The sequence below is a fragment of the Lepidochelys kempii genome, chromosome 6 (genome assembly GCF_965140285.1).
Source record: "Lepidochelys kempii isolate rLepKem1 chromosome 6, rLepKem1.hap1, whole genome shotgun sequence".
NCBI classification, from domain to species: Eukaryota; Metazoa; Chordata; order Testudines; family Cheloniidae; genus Lepidochelys; species Lepidochelys kempii.
The window spans coordinates 83998954-84023816 of NC_136385.1; the positions used below are offsets into that span (position 1 = coordinate 83998954).

Genomic DNA, 24863 nt, shown 5'->3' on the forward strand with positions numbered 1-24863 from the left:
AATTTTTCAACTACCTTCTTTTGTAACATTAATTTTGTTCAAAGGGAAATCCTTTTCTGATACCAGTGAATTCTTAGAAATCCCCACACAAGTAATGCATTTCATCTACTCCTTAAAACATGAGTACAAAGTAGTACAGGAAAACAAATGCATCATTTAGTGCCATTTTATCCATAGGAAATATTGGAAATAAAAATCAACATATGCACTCTTTCATTTTCTCAACTCAGCAGTCTGTCTAATACAGGGGCAGGCAAACTTTTTGGCCTGAGGGCACATCGGGTTTTGGAAATTGTATGGAGGGCCGGTTAGGGGAAGCTGTGCCCCCACCCCCTATCTGCCCCCCCGACAGGCCCCCCCAGGACTCCTGCCCCATCCACACACACCCTGTCCCCTGACCGCCCCCGGAACCCCTGCACCTGACTGCCCCCCACTTCCCCATCCAACCCCCCCCACTTCCTGACTGCCCCTCTGGGACACCTGCCCCCATTCAACCTCTCACCCCACCAGCTCCCTGTCCTCTGACTGCTCCAACCCCATCCACACCCCCGCCCCCTGACCACCATCCCAAACTCCCCTGCCCTCTATCCAACCCCCTCCCCCCCCCGCTCCCTGCCACCTTACTGCACAGCACAGCACAGAGCACCGGTGGCTGGCAGTGCTACAGCCGCACGGCCCAGAGTGTTGCCCGGCCGCCCAGGGCGGTGTAGTGTAGTAAATTGCTCTCCGTAACTGCTACCCATAGCACACTCCTACACGGAGCAGTTTAGTACACTACACTGGCAGCATGGCGCGCTGAGGCTGCGGGGGAGGAGGAACAGTGGGGGAGGGACCAGGAGCTCAGGGGCCGGGCAGGAGGGTCCCACGGGTCGGATGCGGCCTGCGAGCAGTAGTTTGCCCACCTCTGGTCTAGTACCGGTAACTACTGGCACTCCCCATCTTAAAAAAAAACTCTGTTTCATTCCAATTTTTATACTAACCTCATCCGAAGTGAGGGATAGCTCAGTGGTTTGAGCACTGGCCTGCTAAACCCAGGCTTGTGAGTTCAATCCTTGAGGGGACGACTTAGGGATCTGGGGCAAAATTTGGGGATTGGTCCTGCTCTGAGCAGGGGGTTGGACTAGATGACCTCATGAGGTCCCTTCCAACCCTGATATTCTATGTTTCTACTTAGGCGCCTAAAGTATATGAGCACCAGTAGTGCATAGAGCAACATGACTAACATCTGTTATAAAAAGAAAAGGAGGACTTGTGGCACCTTAGAGACTAACCAATTTATTTGAGCATAAGCTTTCGTGAGCTACAGCTCACTTCATCGGATGCATACTATGGAAAATACATCCGATGAAATGCATCCGATGAAGTGAGCTGTAGCTCACGAAAGCTTATGCTCAAATAAATTGATTAGTCTCTAAGGTGCCACAAGTCCTCCTTTTCTTTTTGTGAATACAGACTAACACGGCTGTTACTCTGGAACATCTGTTATGTGTATCTCATCCTTGCTCTCATTCTCTATCCAGAGGGGAAATTGCACGTGCAGGTTTTGTTTGTTCGTCTGTTTTTAATAAATTATATCTATGCTGTGCTATGTGTTTATACTAGTGAAGATTAGTGAAAACGAGGTCAAAGTAGTACATCTGGCACCTGGAATGGAAGGGAGTGAGTTCTGAGGTAGTTCTTAATTCCTGTGGGAGTTTGTTCCAAAATCTTGGGCCAGCCTTTAAGAAAGCTCCATTTCCTGCACAGGTGAGCTTTGCCCTTCTGGTGAAATACTTGAGTGCTTGAGAAGCAATGTTGTTGACCACATATTTCATCCCAGCTCTTTTGGCAATTTCTTAGCTATCCTGAGCACCTTGAGGAAAAAAGGACCAACATCTTGAATGGACACACTATTCTATAGGAAGACAGTGTAATGAGCAGAGGATAACTCAGGCTCACTGTAGCCCAGATTGCTGAGGCTATGTGCTTCTGCATCCAACAGTAACTGGAGTGTCCTGATAGCTGAGGGTTTCATGCAGAAGTAGATGTGGTTGTGTTCAAGCCAGGACGTGTATAATGGAGCCTGGGTGATGTGGCTGACAAAGAGCATTATCCGTGAATGCTGTTATGTGAGCACTTAGCATCAGCAAGGAATCCAGGAGTACTCCTAAACTGTGGACTGAACTGACCAATTGTGGGTGTGTATATTCAGAGGACACTGCACTGTTACTGCAAAATGCCTTCCATTGTCAAGCAGCACAAACTCTGCTGTTTGCTTGGGTTCAGTGTCAAATGTATGGGCTTGAATCTGGTTAAGACTGTTTTCAATTTTAATATGTGCCAGGTGGCTTTTCTTACGGATTTCAAAGTTTGTTCAATATTTAAAGCACAGTTTAGGCAGATTTAGTTCCATTTCACATGTTCTGGAGTTATGTATTGCTCCATGTGTGATTCACATTGTCATTTTTTTCTGGTTAACTTGGGTTAACCAAGTTAACCAAGCTTTCACAACCAAATTTACCATTCCTTATAATTACCACCCCTTTTTGCAGGCCAAATTGAGTCTGATTACCCTCTGCTACACCTCTTCAATTTTTGCAAAGTCCTTTCCACAGTGCAGTGACTAGTACTGTATAAAGCATTATAGTTGTGCTTCCACTTGTTACATCCACTGCTCTCATACCTTTTTATCTCTCATGCAACCTTATAAATTCTGATTTCTCTTTGGTTGCTCACTGGGATTAATAGAAATCAACCATATGGGATATCTTATTGTGTCATCTGTTCTCTCCTTAACTTGTTTCTCTCGCTTGTAAAATAATAATAATAATAATTAATAATAAACAACGTTTCAAAAAGGGAGAATGTTTAAATCTTTAGACATGGGACATATTGTCAAATACTCAGTAAAATTCATTTGCTATCTTCCAAGCATCTAGAGGCTCCTTAAAGCTTTGCTGTATGTACTTCGTCATTTGCTACTTGAGCAGTGCATATATTTTATTATTAAATAAAGCTTTAATATATTTCTAAATAAATGTATAGTTCCCGCACAACACACACAGTTTGATTTTCATGTTTGATACATTCCATACCTCATATTTTGTGTCAGCATCAAAACAAAGTACAATAGAGTCTCAGAATTACAAACATGTCAGGAATGGAGGTCGTTCATAACTCTGAAATGTTCATGACTGAACAAAATGTTATGGTTCTTTCAAAAGTTTATAACTGAACATTGACTTAATACAGCTTTCAGTCTTTACTATGCAGAAGAAAAATGCAGCTTTTAACCATCTTAACTTAAATGAAACAAGCACTGAAACAGTTTTCTTACCTTGTCAAATCTTTTTTTAAACTTTTCCTTTATATTTTTTTTAGTAGTTTATGTTTAGCACAGTACTGTACAGTATTTGCTTTTTGTTTGTTTGTTTTCGTGACTGTTGCTACCTGATTGTGTACTTCCAGCTCCAAAGGACCGGTCAATTCGTAACACTGGTGTTCATAACACTGAGATTCTACTGTATTTCACTGGGGCATCTCTTTGTGAAAATTCCTACAGCATTCACTGGTCCTTTCTACCATCACTGGAATATTACATGTTCCTGTTAAGTGGCCTTTCTCCAAAAGAGATCAGCAGTAGAAAAGGAATGCAAGAGATCATGCAGGAAAATCTTTAGCAGGACTGTCTCCTCTGTCATTCTAGGGGCCATTGAGGTTAAGAGAAAGCACAAGCTCCTTGGCAAAGTCAGTCAGTTTTCATCCAGTGACCTTGTCCTTTACAGTCTCAAAGCCCTTTATGTAAAAGACAGATTTGGGCCATGTGTGGATCAGACCCTGAGACTTTAAACCAAGTATCCCAGCACTTTTGATGCTGCTAATTATGCTGATGCTGAGTGGCAGCTGAGGCTCAGTAGATGGTAGAGCACTGTCTTACCTCCTTGCTCAGCTTCCTTTTTTGCACTTCCCACATAGTTGCTCCTGCTGTCTTACTAAAGAAGTAAGTATCCTAGTCTTGCTAAAGAAGAGTCAAAGACGTTCTGTGAGACACTTATTTAAAAGAGAGCCAGAGAAATAGTTGCATCTACGACTGTGTTTTCTGAATCAGAACTTTCCAGAAGGTGAGAGAGTGGTGCTGATGGACAGCTCCAGCTTATTGCACAGTAACAAGTCTGGTTTTGCTGTCTCAGAGGATTGGGAAACCATCATTGGGGTTTACTTGCTCACGCTAGGTAAGTGAAAAGCAAATTCAGGCTGTGTTTCAAATTTTATTTTCTGTTCTTTGCTCTGAAGAGAGATGTGCAGTCGGCTCATCATGAGTGTGGAAAATCGGAATACCTGTGTCTTCTCCAGGGTAAAGTTGAATCTTATGTATGTTTAGAAATTGCAGTTACTTAAAAACAAAGGAAATGGACTTTACTTACCATAATGCTTGTATATTTGTTATGCAAAGACTAATTCACAGTTTGACACTGATCGTTTATTTACTTTTTGTTGCTGCTGCTGCAGCTGTTATACTTTGTTGAAGATATTTCAGGTTAATTTATCATTATAAAAATCCAGCTAAAAATAAATGAGAAATTGGTAGCTTTCAGAAAGAGTCTAGATTTAAAACATGAATTGAATAATGTAAAATGGAAACTGGAATTGGGGTAGGGTGGGAAATGAAAAGTGAAGACCAGTTCTCTACATACATGCCCTTTATAGCATAGTACTACACCATCCTAAGGAATTCACAACGATACAATCAACATTTCTTTCTTTCCCTTAGAATTAGAAGATGTCAACTCCAGGAATTGTTCCACATTATTTGTAACAATCTGAGTAGATTATCAAAAACATCTGCTCTTTTTTGTCCAAAATACAAACCGCAAACTTACAACGCTGTTAAAAGGAAAAAGATCTTTGTTTATTGTTATAGATATGAATCAAATATTTTTGATACTGAAAGCCCTACTACTAAAGCTGAATTAAGTAGTTTTTACATTCTGTTTCAATTATATATAATAAATGATAGCTATGTGCATGAATGGTTTCATAAAATAGCAAACACAAACCTACTTTAATTCATGGAGTGAGTGAAAATCACAGCAAATTTAACAGGATTTTGAGACTATGAATAATACACAGGACAACTCCCTGTCTCCTTCCTTCATATACTGAATGAAGAAATCTATTCATAGTCTTTAGACATACATTTTTTTATCAAATTAGTTTACTTTTATATTTTAACTTCACATGGTCTATAATAGTGAATTGGAATTGTAGGATATTGTCTAACTCGTGAAAAAAATACTTTCACATCTGGAATATGTGTGAAGCCATTTTTTCCATCATGCCTCCCCCGGGCCAAATATGACTGAGTTGGACTCGAAATAACCTTGAGAAGGCCTTTTAGAATCTTAATTAACTTTGACCAGCCCTGTTTTGATTCTGGAGACTCTATGCCTATAACTTATGTTCCCTAGAGCTGCTTCTACCTAGCCTAGCCATGTTTACTTTTTTACTGTAGTCTGTTTTCATGACCAAGGTTTGTGTCGAGGCTATTAATATGGCTTCACTGGTTTCCTTAAACAGAGTCATGCTAGGGACATGATCTCTAAAGAAGTTTATTAATTTTTGAAGTCCAAAACTGGAACAGTTTTGACAGTCACTTGATCGGGTTTGGGAGAATCATACTTTGGCCATTATTCTTTAATACACTTTGCAAGCAACAGCAAACAGACAATTTCCAGTTTATGGAAGCCAGTATCTTCTGCAAAAATACATAATACATGCCTAAAGATTTGGATTTAACTGCCAGCTGATAATGAGGCAAGACTAAAAATATACCCTTCCTAAAACCCCAACAGTTTCAGACACGGCTAGAATATGGTATATAGAATCATAGAATCACAGAATAACAGAGTTGGAAGGGACCTCTGGAGGCCATCTAGTCCAACCCCCTGCCCAGAGCAGGACCAATCCCAACTAAATCATCCCAGCCAGGGCTTTGTCAAGCCTGACCTTAAAAACTTCTAAGGAAGGGGATTCCACCACCTCTCTAGGTAACGCATTCCAGTGTTTCACCACCCTCCTAGTGAAAAAGTTTTTCCTAATATCCAACCTAAACCTCCCCCACTGCAACTTGAGATCATTACTCCTTGTCCTGTCATCTGCTATCACTGAGAATAGTCTAGAGCCATCCTCTTTGGAACCCCCTTTCAGGTAGTTGAAAGGAGCTATCAAATCCCCCCTCATTCTTCTCTTCCGTAGACTAAACAATCCCAGTTCCCTTAGCCTCTCCTCATAATTCATGTGTTCCAGTCCCCTAATCATTTTTGTTGCCCTTCACTGGACTCTCTCCAATTTCTCCACATCCTTCTTGTAGTGTGGGGCCCAAAACTGGACACAGTACTCCAGATGAGGCCTCACCAGTGTCGAATAGAGGGGGACAATCATGTCCCTCGATCTGCTGGCAATGCCCCTACTTATACACCCCAAAATGCCTTTGGCCTTCTTGGCAACAAGGGCACACTGTTGACTCATATCCAGCTTCTCGTCCACTGTCACCCCTAGGTCCTTCCCTGCAGAACTGCTGCCTAGCCATTCTGTCCTAGTCTGTAGCGGTGCATTGGATTCTTCCGTCCTAAGTGCAGAACTCTGCACTTGTCCTTGTTGAACCTCATCAGATTTCTTTTGGCCTAATCCTCCAATTTGTCTAGGTCCCTCTGTATCCTATCCCTACCCTCCAGAAATGGGTCACCAGAAATCATGTGGGGTTACCCATTATTTCTGGACTGCAAAGAGCTGAGAAGTTGACCCCCTTTTCTCATATAAACAACCACCTCTCAAAGTTGCAATATATTTTGAGATTCTCATGGAACATTCCAGGTGTTGTGCAATAGCAATTCTGGCTGTGGGTCAGAGTGTAAAAACCTGTTCTGTGTATTCAAAAGCCCAATTCATTTTGGTCAAACTTCTAGAAACCCTTTTCTCTTTGTATTTTGGGAGAGTGACGGTCCATTCTAGATGTTTCAGCCTGATGGAAAGGCTTCTTGTGCTGTTTCTAGATTCCTCATAAACTGATTAAAGTGGCTTTGATTCTTTCATTGAGGTTAGATATGTGGAAAGCCCATTCGGGGTATTTTGCAGTGCTGAGTCTCCAGGTAGTTCCAGGTTATGGAAAGCCCATTAAGTACTGGAAACTCCTCTCTGAGTATTTCATTGTTACAAAAGAGCTGTTTTAGTAGCAGTGAATTCTCTGCCCCAAAACGGCAGAAATCAGAAAGACAATGGCAGTTTTCTGATTTTTTTCTGTTCCTTAATTCCTGGGCAAGGTCTGATCAACTGCTATTTTGTATGTGAACCTGAAAAACAGGCGCTTTTGTGAAATGTCCAATGTAATATAAACTATTCAGATCTGTTCCAGCTTCATTCAAAAATATTCTTATGAAAATATGTTATGTACAATGGTCACATGTATTACTGGTGAGATGTGTGCACTACTGGAAAATCCTGACAGGACAGCGGTCTTAGGGAGATTATCCCAGTCTCTCCATATTCAGTCAACTTGTCTTTTGAATGTTCATCACAAATTGTGAATTAATTAGGAGATTATTTGCAATGAAAGTTTAATTTTAATAATGGCAACCACCTGAGGCTCTCTATGCTCTTGTCGGACTTCTGAGATTTCCTCCCATTATTGCTCAATATATTTGTCTAACTTCTTCTGTCACAGCCATCATCCTGTAGTTCAAAATTGATGGGGCTCCAAGACAGTGTCAGTCAATGCCACAACTTATGGAAAGTGGCGAGCCAATGGCATGACCCATTTTGTCCTGCAAAAGAGGAAGTGCAAAATACCAATTAGTATTTTTCTTTCAAATTGTTCTCCAGTTGTCCTACAGCACTGACTTTAATTGCATAGGTTGGCTTTCTTGGCTTGGCAACGGAGGGGTGATCTTCATCATGTACAACCAACGACATTCCCTGGACCCTCAGGACTATCTCACCTTCAATCTTGCTGTCTCAGATGCAGGCATTTCCCTCTTCGGCTATTCAAGGGGCATTCTAGAGCTGTTTAATGTTCTTAGAGATGATGGCTTTCTAATCACTTCAGTATGGACATGCAAGGTAACTGCATTATTTACAATTCCAGATTCTTAATCTTTTTCTGAATACTTAGACCCTAATTTAGTAACAGGAGAATGTACAGATTCCTGTGACATTGGGTTTGTTTTAGTCTTTCTCCTGGATTTTTCCCCTGCAAAAAAAAAAGTAATCGTTTTCAATTGCTGTCCTTAAGTTGTTTCTGTGCATGCAAGATCAAACACAGCCTAGAATTGAAAGTGTGAATAAATATTAAAGAGAACTCTTTCAGAATACTTAGTAGAAACATATTCAATATTAATAAATGTCATGTTTTTTCTGTGTTCTCTACCTTTGAAATATGCCCTTTATACCAAGAGTTTGGATTTTTTTTCTTCTTCTCTCCACTCTTTCCTTGTCAGGTGGATGGATTTATAATACTCTTTTTTGGTCTAATCAGTATTAATACCCTGACAGCCATCAGTGTCATCAGATACATTAAAGGATGCCAGCTCCACCAAGGTATGTCTGCTTTCTTTGCCAAACATCAAATCACTACCTCAAAGGTATTTTATTAAATGTGTTGACAATATTATACACTTGAAATCTTTAAAATCAAGCCAAAGAATTAGATTGAAAATATACAAACAATTGTCTATTTTACTTTACTAAAACTCATGTTTCCAGTATAATTAGAGGTGCACTTGTGAATACAATACTAAGCTTTGTTCTTTTACGAAAATCTAAATATTTGTCCCACTCCCAAAAAACACTTTTTATAGGACCTATGGTAGCAACTGATATATTAAGGTCGCCTAACACTTCCCATTAAAAAAAAATTTCAAACCACTTTTAAGAGCTCTTGTGCCTCTGTTTTGAAACAGGAATCCGAAATTTGCCAGGGAGATAGTTCTGGCGTCAGAGACTTCTTGCTGTGTCTATGAAAACCTGTTCAAATTTGGCCAAGTTATAAGCTGTTTAAAAATCTTCATTTACCTAAGATTAATACAATTTATTGTAGGCTTGCTGCTGAAATCTCTGAACATTCCCTACACTACACTTCCCCCCCCCCAGTGGTACTGAGCATGCTCCCCAGTGACTCCCTGAATCATTCTGAAGCAGCTCCCCTGAGCTGAAACTCCAGATGGGGGACACACAATATTCCTCCAACCCTTGCAACCCTGAGCTGGGAGTCACCATCCCATGAGTTCTTGACTCACCTCTTCTACTGACCAGTGTTACTAATTCTGTGTCCTTCAGAATCCTTATTTATTGAGCTAGGTCTCCTACTCCAGTGCAAGGTTATAGAAGCTGTCAATAAAAAGAATCCAGGTCTCTAATATATCATATACAAGTCTTATCAAGTTTGCTGCCTGGCTTATCAGACAGTGTGCAGTATGCTTGGTGTCTGTAAAATGGGGCTACTCGTTCAGTCCGTTGTGTGTTGTGTTGTCCTCCTAGTGGCTTGTCCACATAGGACACCAGCCTACTCATGTTGCCATCTATTGTAGATAGTCTTTTAGCTCAAGTGGTAGAGGTCTGAACGGCAGTGCTGCTAGGTCCAGAGTTCAAATTGTGCTGATCTGTGGTTGCGATGAAGAGATCCTATGACAGAGTATGTCAAGTGCATAACAGAATGTTCTTTTAAAAACTTGGGAAATTATATATATATATTTTTGTATATTGAAAGACTGTTGTTAGAGTTGCAAAGTCAAACATTGTAAAGTTAGAATATTACTACTTTCATAACATAGTTTAAACATAGGGCTTTTGGGTATGTAATTATATTGCACTATACCTGTGCATGATGTTTTACAAATGCAGAATACAATGTGGAGTTTGATTCTAATCCCATTGACGTTAGTGTAAGCTATGAGTTAGTAACTGTATTGATTTCAGTCCAGTTTATAGCAGCGTGAAATCAGAATCTGAACCCCTAGTCTCTGCTCCTGAGAGTGTACAGGCTAATTTGAGAGTGTGATGGTTCTCAGGGTACCCAGAATTGAGAGTCACCTTGTTACTCCCTGCCTCTAGCAAAAGGGAGTCTGTCTTGTGGTAGCTGGGTCTCCGCTCTCTGATGCTGCCAGCCCTTCAGCCACTCAAACATTCTCCTCTGGCCTAATACCATCCCTTTCTTCGCCTTACAGGTTAACAATAGGTGCACCCTCTGACATTCTGTACTTTGGGGGAGCACCCTGTAACCCCCATGTTCCTCATTTATATATGATTGTGATCTTGCATATAAAGCAGGCTGTGTGAGGTATCAGGGAAAAGGTTATGATCTGCTGAAAGTGATTTTTCTATCCATATATGTATATTGTTAATGCATATGAAGTTATGAGAATCGTGTTGCATGGTGGTCACTAAAATATGCTGTAAGTTGGGGAGTCCGCCAGATATTAGTTCCCCAGAGGCAACAGCAAGGAAAGTAACCAGTGCCTGGGCGGGGTATCAAACAACTCATCAAGAGCCATTGTCCAGCCAGGGAGTTATAATTCAATGACTCATCTGCATGAGGCCACACCAGGGGAATTGCTCAACCTTGCCTAGAGACTCTCTAATGCCTACCAGGCATTCCTGGACTTGTGTGTTCCCCAAGCACATGAAACTGGGGGTATAAAACCGAACAGAGCAGGCCCATGCTTCACCTTTCTCCTGCCCCCACCCATGCTGCAAGCAACAAGTCACTAGAAGACTTAAGCAGAGGAGACTGGCCCAGGTTTCAAGGGTGAAATCTGCATACTATGAACTGCAATATCAAGTGGGGTGAGAAAAACTGCTTAAGCTAGATCTTGGCCAGTCTAATAGGGTGGAGAGTTTAGACTGCATGCTTATAATTTATTTTATTTTGGTAACTAACTCTGACTTTTTGCCTATCACTTAAAATCTATCTTTTTGTAGTCAATAAATTTGTTTTACTGTTTATCTTTACCAGTGAGTTTGTATGAAGTGTGTAGCAAAACTGCTCAGGTTTACAAAGGCTTGTGTATGTCCACTTTCCATTGACGAAGTGGTGAACCAATTAATAAATTTGCAGTGCTCATTTTGAGCAGTGCAAGATGGTATATTCCTGGGGTACAGTGCTGGGAGCTGGGGGGATCTGGCTGATGCCTTTTCCTGTGTGATTCGTGAGTGGGTCTGGGAGCATTCATGCAATCTAGCTGGGTATGGGGCTCCACGTGTGGTTGTGCTAAGTGATAACAGCACCTGGGGAGGGTCACTAGCAAGACATTGTCAGAGACAGCCCAGGCCGGAGAGAGTTCAGGGGTGCACAGCAGTGCCACAGTCCCAGACTGCACCCCGGGGATCCCGTCACGCACCCCAATCCCTGAATCCCTTTGAATCATTCCCCTGTGATATCCAGCCTCTGTAGCCCACATACTGGTATGGTAAAAGATAGGAATAATATTGCAGAAACACAAGAAACCTATAGTACCAAGTCTATAAGAGATTAGCGTAAGCAGTTAGCATAACAGAAAGGCCCAATAGCCATAGTAGAAGTACACTGTTTAATAGAATTAGCATAAATACATAAGCCAGCAGTGTCCTTAAGTCACAAGATGGTGTAAGATATTGTTTTGCTTGTTTTGCAATATTCAGAAGTGCTGAAACTAAGCATAAAGTTACTGATTGATAACTGCAAGAAGTCAGTCAGTACCAGTTCGGGGTATTTTTGGAGGGAAAAACATCAGCAGATTTTCAACCATAGGTAACCATAGTAACCAACTGACATATGCTAATAAGCTTAAATGAATGAATATACTAACCTATAGGATAAGACAGCACAACATTATGAGGGTGAGGAAGTTGTGATATGGTAAAAGAGGGAGGAACCTCTCATGTATATGCATGATGAACATCAAGACCTATAAAACATCCAGTTATGGGTTAGGCCACTGGAATTGACCCTTGACTCAGACTGGGATTTGTCTCAACCTTCGAGTCCTCCCCAAGGATAGAGTGAGTATGCATATGTGATGGTGCTGGGCATTATTACATTCCTGTATCACTTCACCTTATTTGTTTGGATTGTTTTACTTAAAGACTAGTTATAGTAATTATAAACATTTTACAATTTCAAAAGGCCTTCCCTGAGTTTGGGTGTTGTGGCCATTGCCGTACACATAGGGGCTTCCAACTAAAATGTAATTCAAATAATACTGGGCCCGATCTTGGGAAAAGAACCTATCAAACCTCAAAGTGTTAATTGGGGTTTATAAGTAATCGATATAACAATACATAATCAATATATCAGACAACACCCTGAGACTGGCTACTCACAGAAATTCCAGATACCATCTATCCAGAGCTGCTGTGTACCCCAGTTTTATCTTTAGCCACGACTTCTCTAAACTAAACTGCACTTGTGAGCACTTACAATAAAACAAATGTTTTAAAACAAAGGATTATTTAAGAAAGAATAAAGATTTAACTAGAAATGAGAGAAAGATGGAAACAACTGATGACAACACAAAACAAAATCATAAAACTTGAACTTGGATCTACACTTATCAATAGTTACCTTGTCTATGTAATAAAATAGGTTTTCCTGAAAAAGCTCAGTCTTTTGCAGAGCTGGCTGGGTTAACAAGGAGCAGGGCCCAAACATCAGGAAAGCAACACAAGGTTCATAAAACCTCCAAAAAGTGGATCCAGAGTGCTTCTCCCTTCTCTGTGCTATACTGAAAACAGCCTTTACTTTCTAATTACAGCCAAGGCAAAACTCTGTCTGTTGTAACATTCCTTTTTCACCTCAAGGAGGCTTCATTTGTTTGGTGGTGCCTATGATGGTTTTCCATTGATAGTTTTGGGAGGGAGCAAAGCTGGTCAGTTGAGTCTTGCATTAGCTCGCCACCTAATTAGGGAGGAGTGACAACTCCCTCTTGCTTACATGGGCCATCCCCTAGGCCAGGGGTGGGCAAACTTTTTGGCCCTACGGCCACATCTGGGAATAGAAATTGTATGGCAGGCCATGAATGCTCACAAAATTGGGGTTGGGGAAGGGGGTGAAGGCTCTGGTTGGGGGTGTGGGCTCTGGGCTGGGGCCAGAAATGAAGAGTTCAGGGTGCGGGAGGGGCCTCCAGCTGGGGAGGAGCGGGGGTGGAGGTGAGGGCGCCAGCTGTGGGTGCAACTGGAGATGAAGAGTTTGGGATGTATGAGGGTGCTCCAGGTTGGGATTGAGGGGTTCAGAGGGCAGGAGCAGGATCAGGGCTGGGGCAGGGGTGCAGGCTTCGGCTGGGATTGCGGGCGCGGGGGATGAGGGGTTTGGGCTGCAGGAGGAGGATCAGGGCTGGGATTGAGGGGGTCAGAGGGCAGGAGGAGGATCAGGGGTGCAGGCTCCATGCAGCGCTTACCTCCAGCAGCTCCTGAAAGCAGTAGCATGTCCCTTCTCTGGCTCCTATGCAGAAGCACAGCCAAGTGGCTCTGCACACTGCCCCATCCGCAGGCACCACTCCTGCAGCTCCCATTGGCTGCAGTTCCTGGCAAATGGGAGCTGCGGGGTTGGCACTTGGGATGGAGGCAGAGTGCAGAGCGGAGTCTCCTGGCTGCCCCTATGCATAAGATCTGGGGGGGGGGGGGCGCATGCTGTTGCTTCCAGGAGCTGAATGGAGCTACCCCCAGCCCTGCTCCCTTGCTGGAGCTGGGCCATGCCACTGCTTCCGGGAGCTGTGTGGAGTAGCCCCTGACCCTGCTCTCCAGAAGGAGTGCCAGAGTGAGGCAAGCCCCAGACCCCACTCCCCAGCAGGAGCTCAGGGTTGGATTAAAATGGCTGGCAGGCCGGATCCAGCCCACAGGCCGTAGTTTGCCTACCCCTACCCTAGGCACATCAACTCCTGGTCATAAATTTCTACTCCAAGTCCATAAAGCATACTTTCAACATAAACCCATTATTCCTTCGATGTTAGCTATACACACATCTTGAAAAGATTTGAGTCTTGACAAATAATGAGCTTTCTGTAGACACCTCATATGACATCCCTTATGGATAAATACCCTGCAAGATATGTGTTTGTCAGGTCTGAGGTGAAACCTGTTCACAAAGAACAGAGGACCCATTGCCAAGGTGCCTCTCTGTCACACAGGGTTACCAAGGAAACCATGGAAAGCACACAAGAGAACAGATGGAGACATAAAACTAGGAGAAAGATGTAAAGCTTTTAGGGAAAGATGTGAGGGAGGAACATTACACGATCATCCATTACCAAAGGAAGTAATGAAGAAGAGGACTCTTTCTTTCAAATAGAGTCAAGCAGTTTTCTGATACTTTCCTGCCAGAGTTAGGAGCCTGAGTTCGTCCTCATCACCGCCACAAGAAGGTTCCTATTCAATATATGACAAAGACAGTATGTCCTTCATTTTCAAAAGAAAAGGGTCCTCAAGTAGTCAATGATACTGATAACACCTGGAAATGAAGCCAAATCTCTCTTTTGTCAAGCAAGTTCCCAGAAAATTTCTCCTAAATGCTATGCTGGCATGAGTTAAAATTCACTGGTTGCTACCAGCCAACCTCACCACCTAACAAGTATACCAGATTTAAATATATCAAAAGGTACTGTTGCCCAGTGGGCTAATTTGCCTTTGTCATATTCACTGCTACTGTAGCCAGTGGGCAAGCTTGCCTTTATTATATTTACTGTTTTACATTATATTTAGCAGTAATGCAAGAAACTTACAGGCCTGTATCCTGTAAGACATTAACTTCAGCAAGTTAACATAAGGCTTGAGGCCTATGAACTTTGGACAGATAAACGGTCTAACAAAAAACCCCAGATATTTGGGGAGCCAAAAACAGAGTTTAAGGGGAAGTTCTGACTATAGGTACATGAGATACATCTAAGGGTAGCCTGCTTACTTCCCTATATATCTTTTCTTATAACTACCTTATTTTCTTATGGGTTTGATTATTTGTTTTATTATAATAGATTTACAGGTTTACATTAGAGTATATTTTAACACAAGGAACCTGCAGGCCACATGCTGTATGTTACCTAAGGCAAAGTTAGCATACATATGTTTGGGATCTTTCACCTAGATACATGGTAATGAGCTAAAGCATAAGGTCCATGTGTGGCTGCAACCTTTAACATAGAAGATGCGTTAAAGCAGGTTGGCACAGGGGCTTTCCTAAGTGCATACCCTTTTAAACTTAACAGGTACATCACATCTTGGAACTTGGAAAGAACCGAAATAACCAATTAGGACAAAAATAACAAACGTGATACCTAATCACAAAAGGGCCATGGTAACAAACTGACGTATGTGATGATAAGTTGAGATCATTGATATACTAACCTATAGGAAAAAGACACTCCAACATTAGTAAGGTAAGGGCATACAAATAAGGAAAAGGGAGCAAATCCCCTCTTGAATATGCATCAAACATAGCAGTGCTAGTGTAACATATAAAAGTGGCATCCCAGCCTAGGGCGGTAGAAGAGAGAGATGTAGTCCTTGGGAGGTGCCAGAATGACGGGTATGGGTGATGGTGATGAGGAAGATGATGGCTACATTTCAGGTTGTGCTACAAGAGATGGTGTGAGTATATGGGTGTGCAGGTGTATATTCTGTAGTATATCTATCTACCTTACTGACTTGGGGTGTTTGTGCTAAATGTATTAATAAACTACATTTGTAAATATAAAAGAGTTCCTATAGTGTGAGTGTTACAACTGTGCACATCAGGGTTCCCAACTATCTCGGGGGAAGAACCTGGCAACCCTTTCAAAGTGATAACTGGGGATTCTTAAGTAATCAATATAATTAATACGTATTCTACAGATCAGGCAACAGTATTAAGAAGTAAATCTTTGCAAGTTCAGTCAGAAAATTCCTTTTTACTTATTTATTTGTAAAGCAAAGGAAACAAATATTTGTAAATGTTTATTGTAAATTTACCCCCACATTAAGCCCTCTTTATACTGTCAAAGCAATGTAGAGGGGCTTCAGTGTAAATGGGAATATGGACCTAAATTTCCTCTAAACTGAGAGGCCGTGTGGCCGTGCAGCAGGATATAAGAGCCACACAAGTGCACAGGTGTCTCTCCCCCAGCCCTTGCCGGAACTGCCATGGTTGGGGAGAGGCGCCTCTTCCCCGGCCCCGCCGGAACTGTCGCGGCCTCTCTCCCTGCTGCAGCCTTGGGGCAGCCTGCACCCCAAACCCCTCATCCCCAGCCCCACCCCAGAGCCCACACTCCCACCCCTCTGAATCCCAAACCTCTTCCCTCCCATCTTGAGCCTCCTCCCACACTCCAAACCCCTCGGCCCCACTCCTGCCAGACATCACCTCCATATTGGTGCACATAACAAAATTCATTCTGTACACAGATGTAAAAAATTAGAGGGAACATTGATCTGAACTATTGTATTTACAAAAAAGGCGGTAACAGTATTTCATTAATGGAACTGCTCTTTTTCATATAATCTATTAAGTGAAGAAATATTTCCGTCAGCTCTTAACATTTGTTAGATTGCACAATTCAATATACCTATTTTCTTACAACATTAATTTTTTTAAACATTTTCTCTTCTAAAATTCAGGTGTAGCTGCAAACAATCTTTCTTGTTAATCTATTTTGGAGATCAAATTTGTTATCTTTATCTTTTACTTACAGCTCACAAAATTGATAGAAAAAATATTACATTAACCATGATTGTGATATGGGCAACTGCTCTTTTCTGGGCCAGTGCACCACTTCTAGGGTGGGGTAGCTATACAGGTGAGTGTTCATTTCTACAGAATTACCTATATGGAGAAAAATCTTATCCAGCATCTGTGTCCATTAAAAACAGTAGTAATCATTGTGCAATTCTGCAGAATATTACTGGACAGTGTAAGAGTGAGTAACCTAGATAATACTGAAACCAATAGTTACTTTATTTCCTGCATGCTACATTCCTTTGATAGTTGAGTAATGTGATTGATGAATGGCAAAGCAAGGAATTAATATACATTTCTGTACATAATATTCTATACATAAAGACAGAAATGTCTGAATCTCATTTGCAAGAAGTCCCGTCTAGAACACTCTGGTAGTTTAAACTTAATTTATGCTTACTTTAAGGCCTTGTTACACTGTTAGAGTGGAGTAAATACAGCCTTCACGTAAATGAGAATTTTGTTTTACAAACAATTTGTCAATTGTAGAAAATAACATTTTCTGTACATCTTAAATGGGGAATCAATTTTGTTTTAAATAGGTGATATAGAAGTGATGAGAAATGCAGATTTTTCTTGTATAAACCTCTCTAAAGACTTTGTAAAGTGCACATCAGTTAATACAATCCATAACTGTTTCGGATAAATGGATTTGTTCATACTTAATCTGTTCAATTTTTCCAGACCACAAATATGGAACATGTGAAATAGACTGGATCAAGGCAACATTTTCTGTTGTCTATAAGTCCTATGTGATTGGAGTCTTTATATTTGGCTTCTTTATTCCTGTCTCCGTCATGGTTTTCTGTTACGTGTCCATAATAAAGACTGTTAAATCAAGTCACAAGACCACAAGAGGTAAAAAAATTAGCCAAAGGCAGCGGCTCATGAAACGAAATATTACTCAGGTAACGGACAATTCTTTGCCTACAATATAGCAGGTTATATACATATATGTAATTTAACTCTTAGAACAATGCTAGATTTGAGAGAAAAGAAAATGAAAATCCCTTTAGTTATCCCTGGAACAAGCACACCACCGATATTGCAAAATTTCCCCCATGTTTCCTTACCAGCGTACCCTAAGCATTTTAGAGATGAGAGGACAGTTTGGTCTCATTGCTCATTCCATCTTCAGCCATCCTCCTGAGCCTGCCAATAAGGATATTAATAAGCACCAGTTGTGATGTGGAGTCCTGTCTGTGACCTGAATTGAAACCCACCACCTCATTTCATCTAGACTATTGAACACCCCTGGTCCCCACTGAGTCAGGTCAGTTTTGAACTGGTGACCTAGAGGAAAGGTGGCTTATTACTAAACCCGCTAACCCATCTGATCCCTTACATTTGTAATGTTTGTAAATGACACAAATGACATAAGGTCTTCCTTATCTTATATATTAAAAAATAAATACACTTGGACTGAGTTTGAGATGGAAATAGAAGAAAGATTTGTTGAAAATCTCTGGGTAAGGATAAAAGGGGTAAAAAACGAGGGTGATGTCATGGTAGGGGTCTACTACAGTCCACCTCACCAGGAAGAAGAGGTGGATGATGCTTTTTTAAAACAACGAACAAAATCATCCCAAGCACAGGACTTGGCGGTGATGGGGGACTTCAACTATCCAGATTTCTGTTGGGGAAGTAATACAGCAAGGCACAAATTATCCAACACGTACTTGGATTGTATTGGAGACAATATTTTATTTCAGAAGGTGGAACTACTAGGGCAGAGGCTGTTTTAGATTTGATTTTAACAAATAGGGAGGAACTAGTTGAGAATTTAAAAGTGCAAGGCAACTTAGGTGAAACTGATCATGGAATGGTAGAGTTCATGATTCGAAGGAATGGCAGGAGAGAAAACAGCACAATAAAGATAATGGATTTCAATAAGGCAGACTTAAGCAAACTCAATGAGTTGGTAGGTAAGATCCCATCAGAAACAAGTCAGAGGGGGGAAAAGTTCAAGAGCGCTGGCAGTTTTTCAAAGACATTATTAGGGGCACAAGAGCAGACTATGCCACTGCATAGGAAAGACAGGAAGTATGGCAAGAGACCACTTTGGCTTAATCAGGAAATCTTCAATTATCTGAAACTCAAAAAGTGTCCTACAAAAAGTGGAAACTAGGTCAAATTACAAAGGATGAATATAAACAAATAACAGAGGTATGTAGGGTCAAAATTAGAAAGGCCAAAGCACAAAACGATTAAACTATCTAGAGATATAAAGGGTAGCAAGAAAACATTCTACAAACACACTAGAAGCAAGAAGATGACCAAGGACAGGTAGGCCCATTACTAAATGAAGGGGGGGAAACAATAACAGAAAATAGGGAAATGGCAGACGTGCTAAATGACGTTTTTATATCAGTTTTTCACCAAAAATGTTAGTGGTAATTGGACATTTACCATAGGGAATGCCAGTGAAAATGAGGTAAGATCAGAAGCTAAAATAGGGAAAGAACAAGTTAAAAATTACTTAGACCAGATAGATGTCTTAAAGTCACTATGGCATGATTAAATACATCCTAGAATACTCAAGGAGCTGATTGAGGAGATATCTGAGCCATTAGCGATTATCTTCGAAAAGTCATGGAAGACGGGAGACATTCCAGAAGACTGGAAAAGGGCAAATATAGTGCCAATCTATAAAGAGGGAAATAAGGACAACCCGGGGAATTATAGGCCAGTCAGCTTAACTTCAGTACCTGGAAAGATAATGGAGCAAATAATTAAGCAATCAATTTGCAAACACCTAGAAGATAATAATATAAGTAACAGCATGGATTTGTCAAGAACAAATCATTCAGACTAACCTAATTGCTTTCTTTGACAGTGTAATATGCCTTGTGGATAGGGAGGAAGCAGTAGATGTGGTATATTTTGACTTTACTAAGACTTTTGATACTCTCTCGCATGGCCGCCTCATAAATAAACTATGGAAATACAACCTAGATGAAGCTACTATAAGATGGCTGCATAATGATTGGGAAACCATTCCCAAGAGTAGTTATCAGTAGTTCCCAGTCAAGCTGGAAGGGCATATCCAGTGGGGTACGTCAGAGATCGGTCCTGGGTCCAGTTCTGTTCAATAACTTCATCAATGATTTACGTAATAGCATAGAGAGGACACTTATAAAGTTTGCAGACGATACTAAGCTGGGAAGGGTTGCAAGTGCTTTGGAGGATAGGATTAAAATTCAAAATGATCTGGAGAAACTGGAGAAATGGTCTGAAGTAAATAGGATGAAATTACATAAGGACAAATGCAAAGTACTCCACTTAGGAAGGAATAATCATTGCACACATACAAAATGAAAAATGACTGTCTAGGAAGGAGTACTGCAGAAAGGGTTCTAGGGGTCATAATAGATCACAAGCAAAAAAAGCAAACATCATTCTGGGCCATATTAGCAGGAGTGTTGTAAGCAAGGCATGAGATGTAATTCTTTCACTCTACTTCGCACTGATTAGGTCTGAACTGGAGTATTGTGTCTAGTTCTGGGTGCCCATTTCAGGAAAGATGTGGACAAATTAGAGAAAGTCTGGAGAAGAGCAACAAAAATTATTAAAGATTTAGGAAACAAGACCTATGAGGAAAGATACAAAAAACTGGGTTTGTTTAGTCTGGAAAAGAGAAGACTGAGAGGAGACATAACAGTTTTCAAGTACATAAAAGGTGGTTACAAGTAGGAGGGAGAAAAATTGTTCTTCTTAACTTCTGAGGATAGAACAAGAAGCGATAGGCTTAAATTGCAGCAAGGGGATTTAGGTTGGACATTAGGAAAAACTTCCTAACTGTATTCAGCCTAAATTTTCCTTCACTAAAGTGTGATACCATTATTCCTATTGTTTGGACCCTTCAACAACCCTATCCATAGTAAACCCCTTGAACCATGAGCTATCATGGTCTTAATGTTCTTCAAATACTTTTAAATGATTATATTCCTCTCCCTCCTCTATCCTGAATCATAATTTTAACCAAACTACAGTAAGCACATTAAGGGTATCGGAGCTAAGATAGCTTTGATCCAGCTTGCTCAAATGACAGGAGCAGTGAAGCCATGGGAGCATGGATAACAACATGGAATAGATGACTGAGTACCTCCCCAAAGTCCTGGGTGGGGCTATACAGCCCGTGCTTCTGCAGTTTCACTGCTGCTATTTGAGCTAGCTAGATCAAAGCTAGCTTGGGTATAGCTACGTATGCTGCACTCCCATCTCGGACGTCTGCATAGCCATACCCTGAAATGCACGGAACAATCCTTTAACTGCATGAGGATAAACTGGATGGTTTAATGTGTCTCTAATCTCTGATTCCCCATATGAAGGACAGCCATTATCTCTTCTTTTGATCTATACCATAATTAAGGCTGCGAGTTTGTCAAGGAAGTCACAGCCGGTGTGGCTGGTGCCGGAGCTCCCTGAGCAGTTCGGGCAGCCCCCTGGGCCAGTCGTACCTGCCACTGCTGGGGCAGTCTCAGATCACTGCCCCTCTCCCCCAGCAGCAGGAGGAGTTTGGGTGGGGGAGCTGGAGGTTGGGGTATGGGAGGGGCAGCTCTTACCTTGAGGGGGTTCCCCGGAAGCGGCAACATGTCCTTTCCTCAGCTCCTAGCTCCACACGCTGCCTCTGCCCACAGGTACTGCCCCCCACAGCTCCCAGTGGCCGTTGTTCCTGGCCAATGGGAGTTGCAGGGCTAGCAGTGCGCGGCACGGAGCGAGGAGCTTAGGGAGGGACATGTCACTGCTTCCAAGAAGCCGGGTAGGGAGCCTACCAACCCCCACCCCCACCCCCACCTCCGTAGCACCAGCATGGGTCCCGGATGGCTCGCACCTGCAGTGCCCCCGGGACCACCCCTTTGAACACTTGCGGTGCGCACCAGACCACCCCTGCAATGCCTGTAACCCCCGTGCATCTAGGGCACCACCCCAGCACTTGGGGCACCCCCCAGGCCATCCCCCAAGCATGCACAGTCGTCCCCCCAACCCAGTCCCCATGAGCACTGCCAATTTAGTCAGGGGTATAGTACAAGTTGTGGACAGGTCACATGAATTTTTGTTTACTGCCTGTGACCTGTCCATGACTTTTACTAAAAATACCCATGACTAAAATGTAGCCTTAACTATGACCTATTCTTTTCTTAAGATACTACACAGAGTGTTTCAAATAGGAACCAGCCAGATAGTCCAGCGTGTAGTTGCAGCTATAGAAGCAGACAAAGCAGGGATAGTTGCACTGGTTGGAGGGATTAAAATGGGGTTCCTCCCTTCTCTCAGCACCACCTTGGACCCAGAACTGTTCAAGGGAGATCTCGCACATGCTCTGTGGGCACCAGGATCCAGCTGGTGCCTCCCTGACTCCAGGTGACCTTGAGGAAAAAGTGCAGTGGAACCAGTCAAAGACTCCAATGGATAGGAGCAGAAGCAGCCAAAGCAGGGACTTCTGGTCATTCAGAGTCATTTCTGGTTTAAATTAGACTTTTCAATGTTTTTTGTACTTGATTAAAGATTTGCTCTCCTCTTATAACCACCATATTGCATGTTAATGTATCTCCTGAAACATTCCTTAAATGACAGCAAAATTTGCTGGCCGTACAACATTACTGGCAACAACAAAAGGTCTCCACTGTAAAATTTTGTTTTACTATTTCCAGTCCTGTAGGATAAATCATTTTGATTATGAAATATAGTACATTTAAACAAAATAGCTTGTACATTTGAGTATTCACATTGGCCTACCAAAATCAATGTACTTTATAAGAGTGTCAATGGTGTTCTATCTAACTGATGCATACAGTGCAAATTATTCTGATGGAAGCTTTTCCTTATTCACTGGAGTTAAAACTTAAATTGTCCTCCTTTTCCAAACCCATTTTCCAGCCATCAGAATATGAATGAATGACCAAAATTATAGTCCCAGTGTGTTTGAAGGAGACCCAGACTCTCTTCCATAGCTTCTTAATTGATTCTATTTAGCTGCGAGAAAGTGAGGAAGACTTTTCCTTTAATTTTGGTAGATAATGGCTAGAGCTTTGTGAAAATGACTTTTGGGTGAGTAGCTCTTTTAGTAGTTACAAAATGCAGACGCTCTTCCAAAAGCTGAAGTAGTTCTAGAATCGTGACATTAGAAATGTGGTGTTTACAGTTTTGATGATCTCATGTTATTTTTCCTTCTCAGGTGTCATTTGTAATTTGTTTTGCCTTTTTCCTGGCATGGTCTCCTTATGCAGTAATCTCTATGTGGTCAGCATGTGGGTTTCAAGTGCCAGCACTCACCAATGTCCTAGCCAGCCTTTTTGCCAAATCTGCCAGTTTTTACAACCCACTCATCTACATGGGAATGAGCTCTAAATTCCGTAAGGACGTCAGAAACCTTTTCCAGTGTCTCAACCGAGACAAGGATTCAGCCCTACAAATGCCAGTACAGATGTTCAATCAAAGAAATGAGGCAGCTATCCTCCTAAAACCACAGAGAGAGTTTGCGTCCAAAGTTCCTGAGGCTGAAACACCAGGCTTAGACATGGATTCAGTGCCCAGAGACAATCCAAACCCTGCATTTTGTTCTCCTGTTTCTAATCAACTTACCACTTTTGGAGTAAAAACAATTCAAAGGAAACAAAGTGGATCTGGCTGATTTTGATCTGGAGAAGGTGAAATAAGGACTATTTTTTTCTCTGAAGATTAGATTGCCACAGCAAACAACCATTGTCTCTTGTCCTCATCAGTCTGCTAATATTTCACAGATGTTTACGAGTGTTCTCATGTACAATTTCCCAATGACTATAAAAAGCATAGCAAAACTTAGAATTGGTTCACGGAGATTAGTTTTTGCCTATTTTCTCTTTTTAAAATTAAATTAGCACATTACTAAAATGAAGGTATTTGTTTATTTCTGACAAATTGTGCATATCAATGTATGCGTCCTGTACATGGACCCAACTCTATTTCTATTTTACTCTATTTCCCTATATAGCTTGATTACATACTGGTCCAAAATCCAGGCTCTTATTGTATACAGTCTAAGGCTTTGTATACGCTTACCGGGGTTCAACGCGCAGCGATCAATGCATCAATGGTCAATTTAGCAGGTCTAGTGAAGACCCGCTAAATTTACCGCAAATCACTCTCCCGTCGACTCCTGTACTCCACCTGAACAAGAGGCAAAAAGGGAGTCTACGGGAGAGCATTTCCAGTCGACATTGCGTAGTGTGGACCCCGCGGTAAGTAGATCTAAGTACGTCAACTGCAGCTACATTATTCACATAGCTGAAGTTGCATAACTTTTATTGATCTCCCCCTGTAGTGTAGACAAGACCTAAGACTAGTGCTAAAGAAGCCCAGCTATGCTAGTGACCAGTGACAGTTCCAGTGTCTCCCAAACTGCCACAGCTCTATGCACGCTTTGTACCACTCCACAAGAGGGAGATTTTCAGCGGAATAAAGCATATTTTACTAGCCTCACTGGTCAGGGACATTCCTTCTTAGGTAGTTTGTTACCTGGTGCACAACAAGAATTTTCCTAAGGAGGAGGCCCAGAGCTGTCCCTCCACGGCCCTGCATGCAACCCCACATATGCCTCCCTCCATCACCTCTGCACACAGATCTGTGCTCTCCACCCTTCACCCAGTCCTGTGGTCTCCCCATCCTGCGCCCAGCCCTGAGCTCTCTTACCCAAAGAGGCAGACAGGCTGAAGAGCACCATCACTACCAAGGGCCAAGTAGTTTTGCAAGCCCCAGACCCTCACCTCTTCCTGCATTTCCACTTGCCCAGGAAGTACCAAAAGCCTGGATCCTATCCTCCCACCCTTCTGGGGACTACAGTTCCCTGGTGCCCCTGCTCTGCTTCTCCCTAGAAATGGCGGTGTCTGGTGCCCATAGTGACAGAAGGACTGCAAAGGTAGGGGGCCAAGCAGGAACACAGGGTTGTAATGCCACTTAGCGTCGTGATGGAGGGGCAGCTGGGCCAAATTTCCAGCTCCAGTCAGGGGCCAAGAGAGGAGGTTGGGCCCTCTGCCCCCCATCCTTGATGCACCCCTACTTGCTATTTTAAATATGTCAAAGCTAATCTCAGTTTCCATTTCTGGACAAGTAAGCTTTGAGCCCTATCATTGCAAAGATAAAGTAATTTATATTGAAAGTGTAAACCAACTGCTTGGGT

The 24863-nt window shown here is 42.0% G+C and overlaps 1 protein-coding gene and 1 long non-coding RNA gene across 2 annotated transcripts in view; one reads left to right on the forward strand and one right to left on the reverse strand.

The window, feature by feature from the left end:
* Positions 1–7262: 7262 nt before the first annotated feature.
* LOC144930661 (uncharacterized) overlaps positions 7263–24863 on the reverse strand; it is a 69916-nt gene continuing 52315 nt past the window's right edge. Inside the window, exons 3-4 of the long non-coding RNA XR_013635963.1 lie at positions 7974–8224; positions 7263–7799 (exon numbers count right to left, since the gene is read on the reverse strand). This is a non-coding gene — a long non-coding RNA (uncharacterized LOC144930661). The remainder of the gene's footprint in view (positions 7800–7973; positions 8225–24863) is intronic.
* LOC140913133 (opsin-5) lies at positions 7868–23454 on the forward strand. Its single transcript, XM_073348925.2, has 5 exons — positions 7868–8094; positions 8472–8571; positions 16662–16766; positions 17390–17613; positions 22884–23454. Exons 1-5 carry the CDS (start codon positions 7930–7932, stop codon positions 23337–23339), a joined length of 1050 nt encoding a protein of 349 aa, XP_073205026.2. The 5' UTR covers positions 7868–7929; the 3' UTR covers positions 23340–23454.

Coding starts and splice junctions, on each gene's coding strand:
- LOC140913133 (XM_073348925.2), top strand. CDS start 7,930: ATGTACAACCAACGACATTCCCTGGACCCTCAGGACTATCTCACCTTC. Junction 16,767..17,389: donor AGGGTGGGGTAGCTATACAG/GTGAGTGTTCAT, acceptor CAATTTTTCCAG/ACCACAAATATGGAACATGT. Junction 17,614..22,883: donor TGAAACGAAATATTACTCAG/GTAACGGACAAT, acceptor TTTCCTTCTCAG/GTGTCATTTGTAATTTGTTT.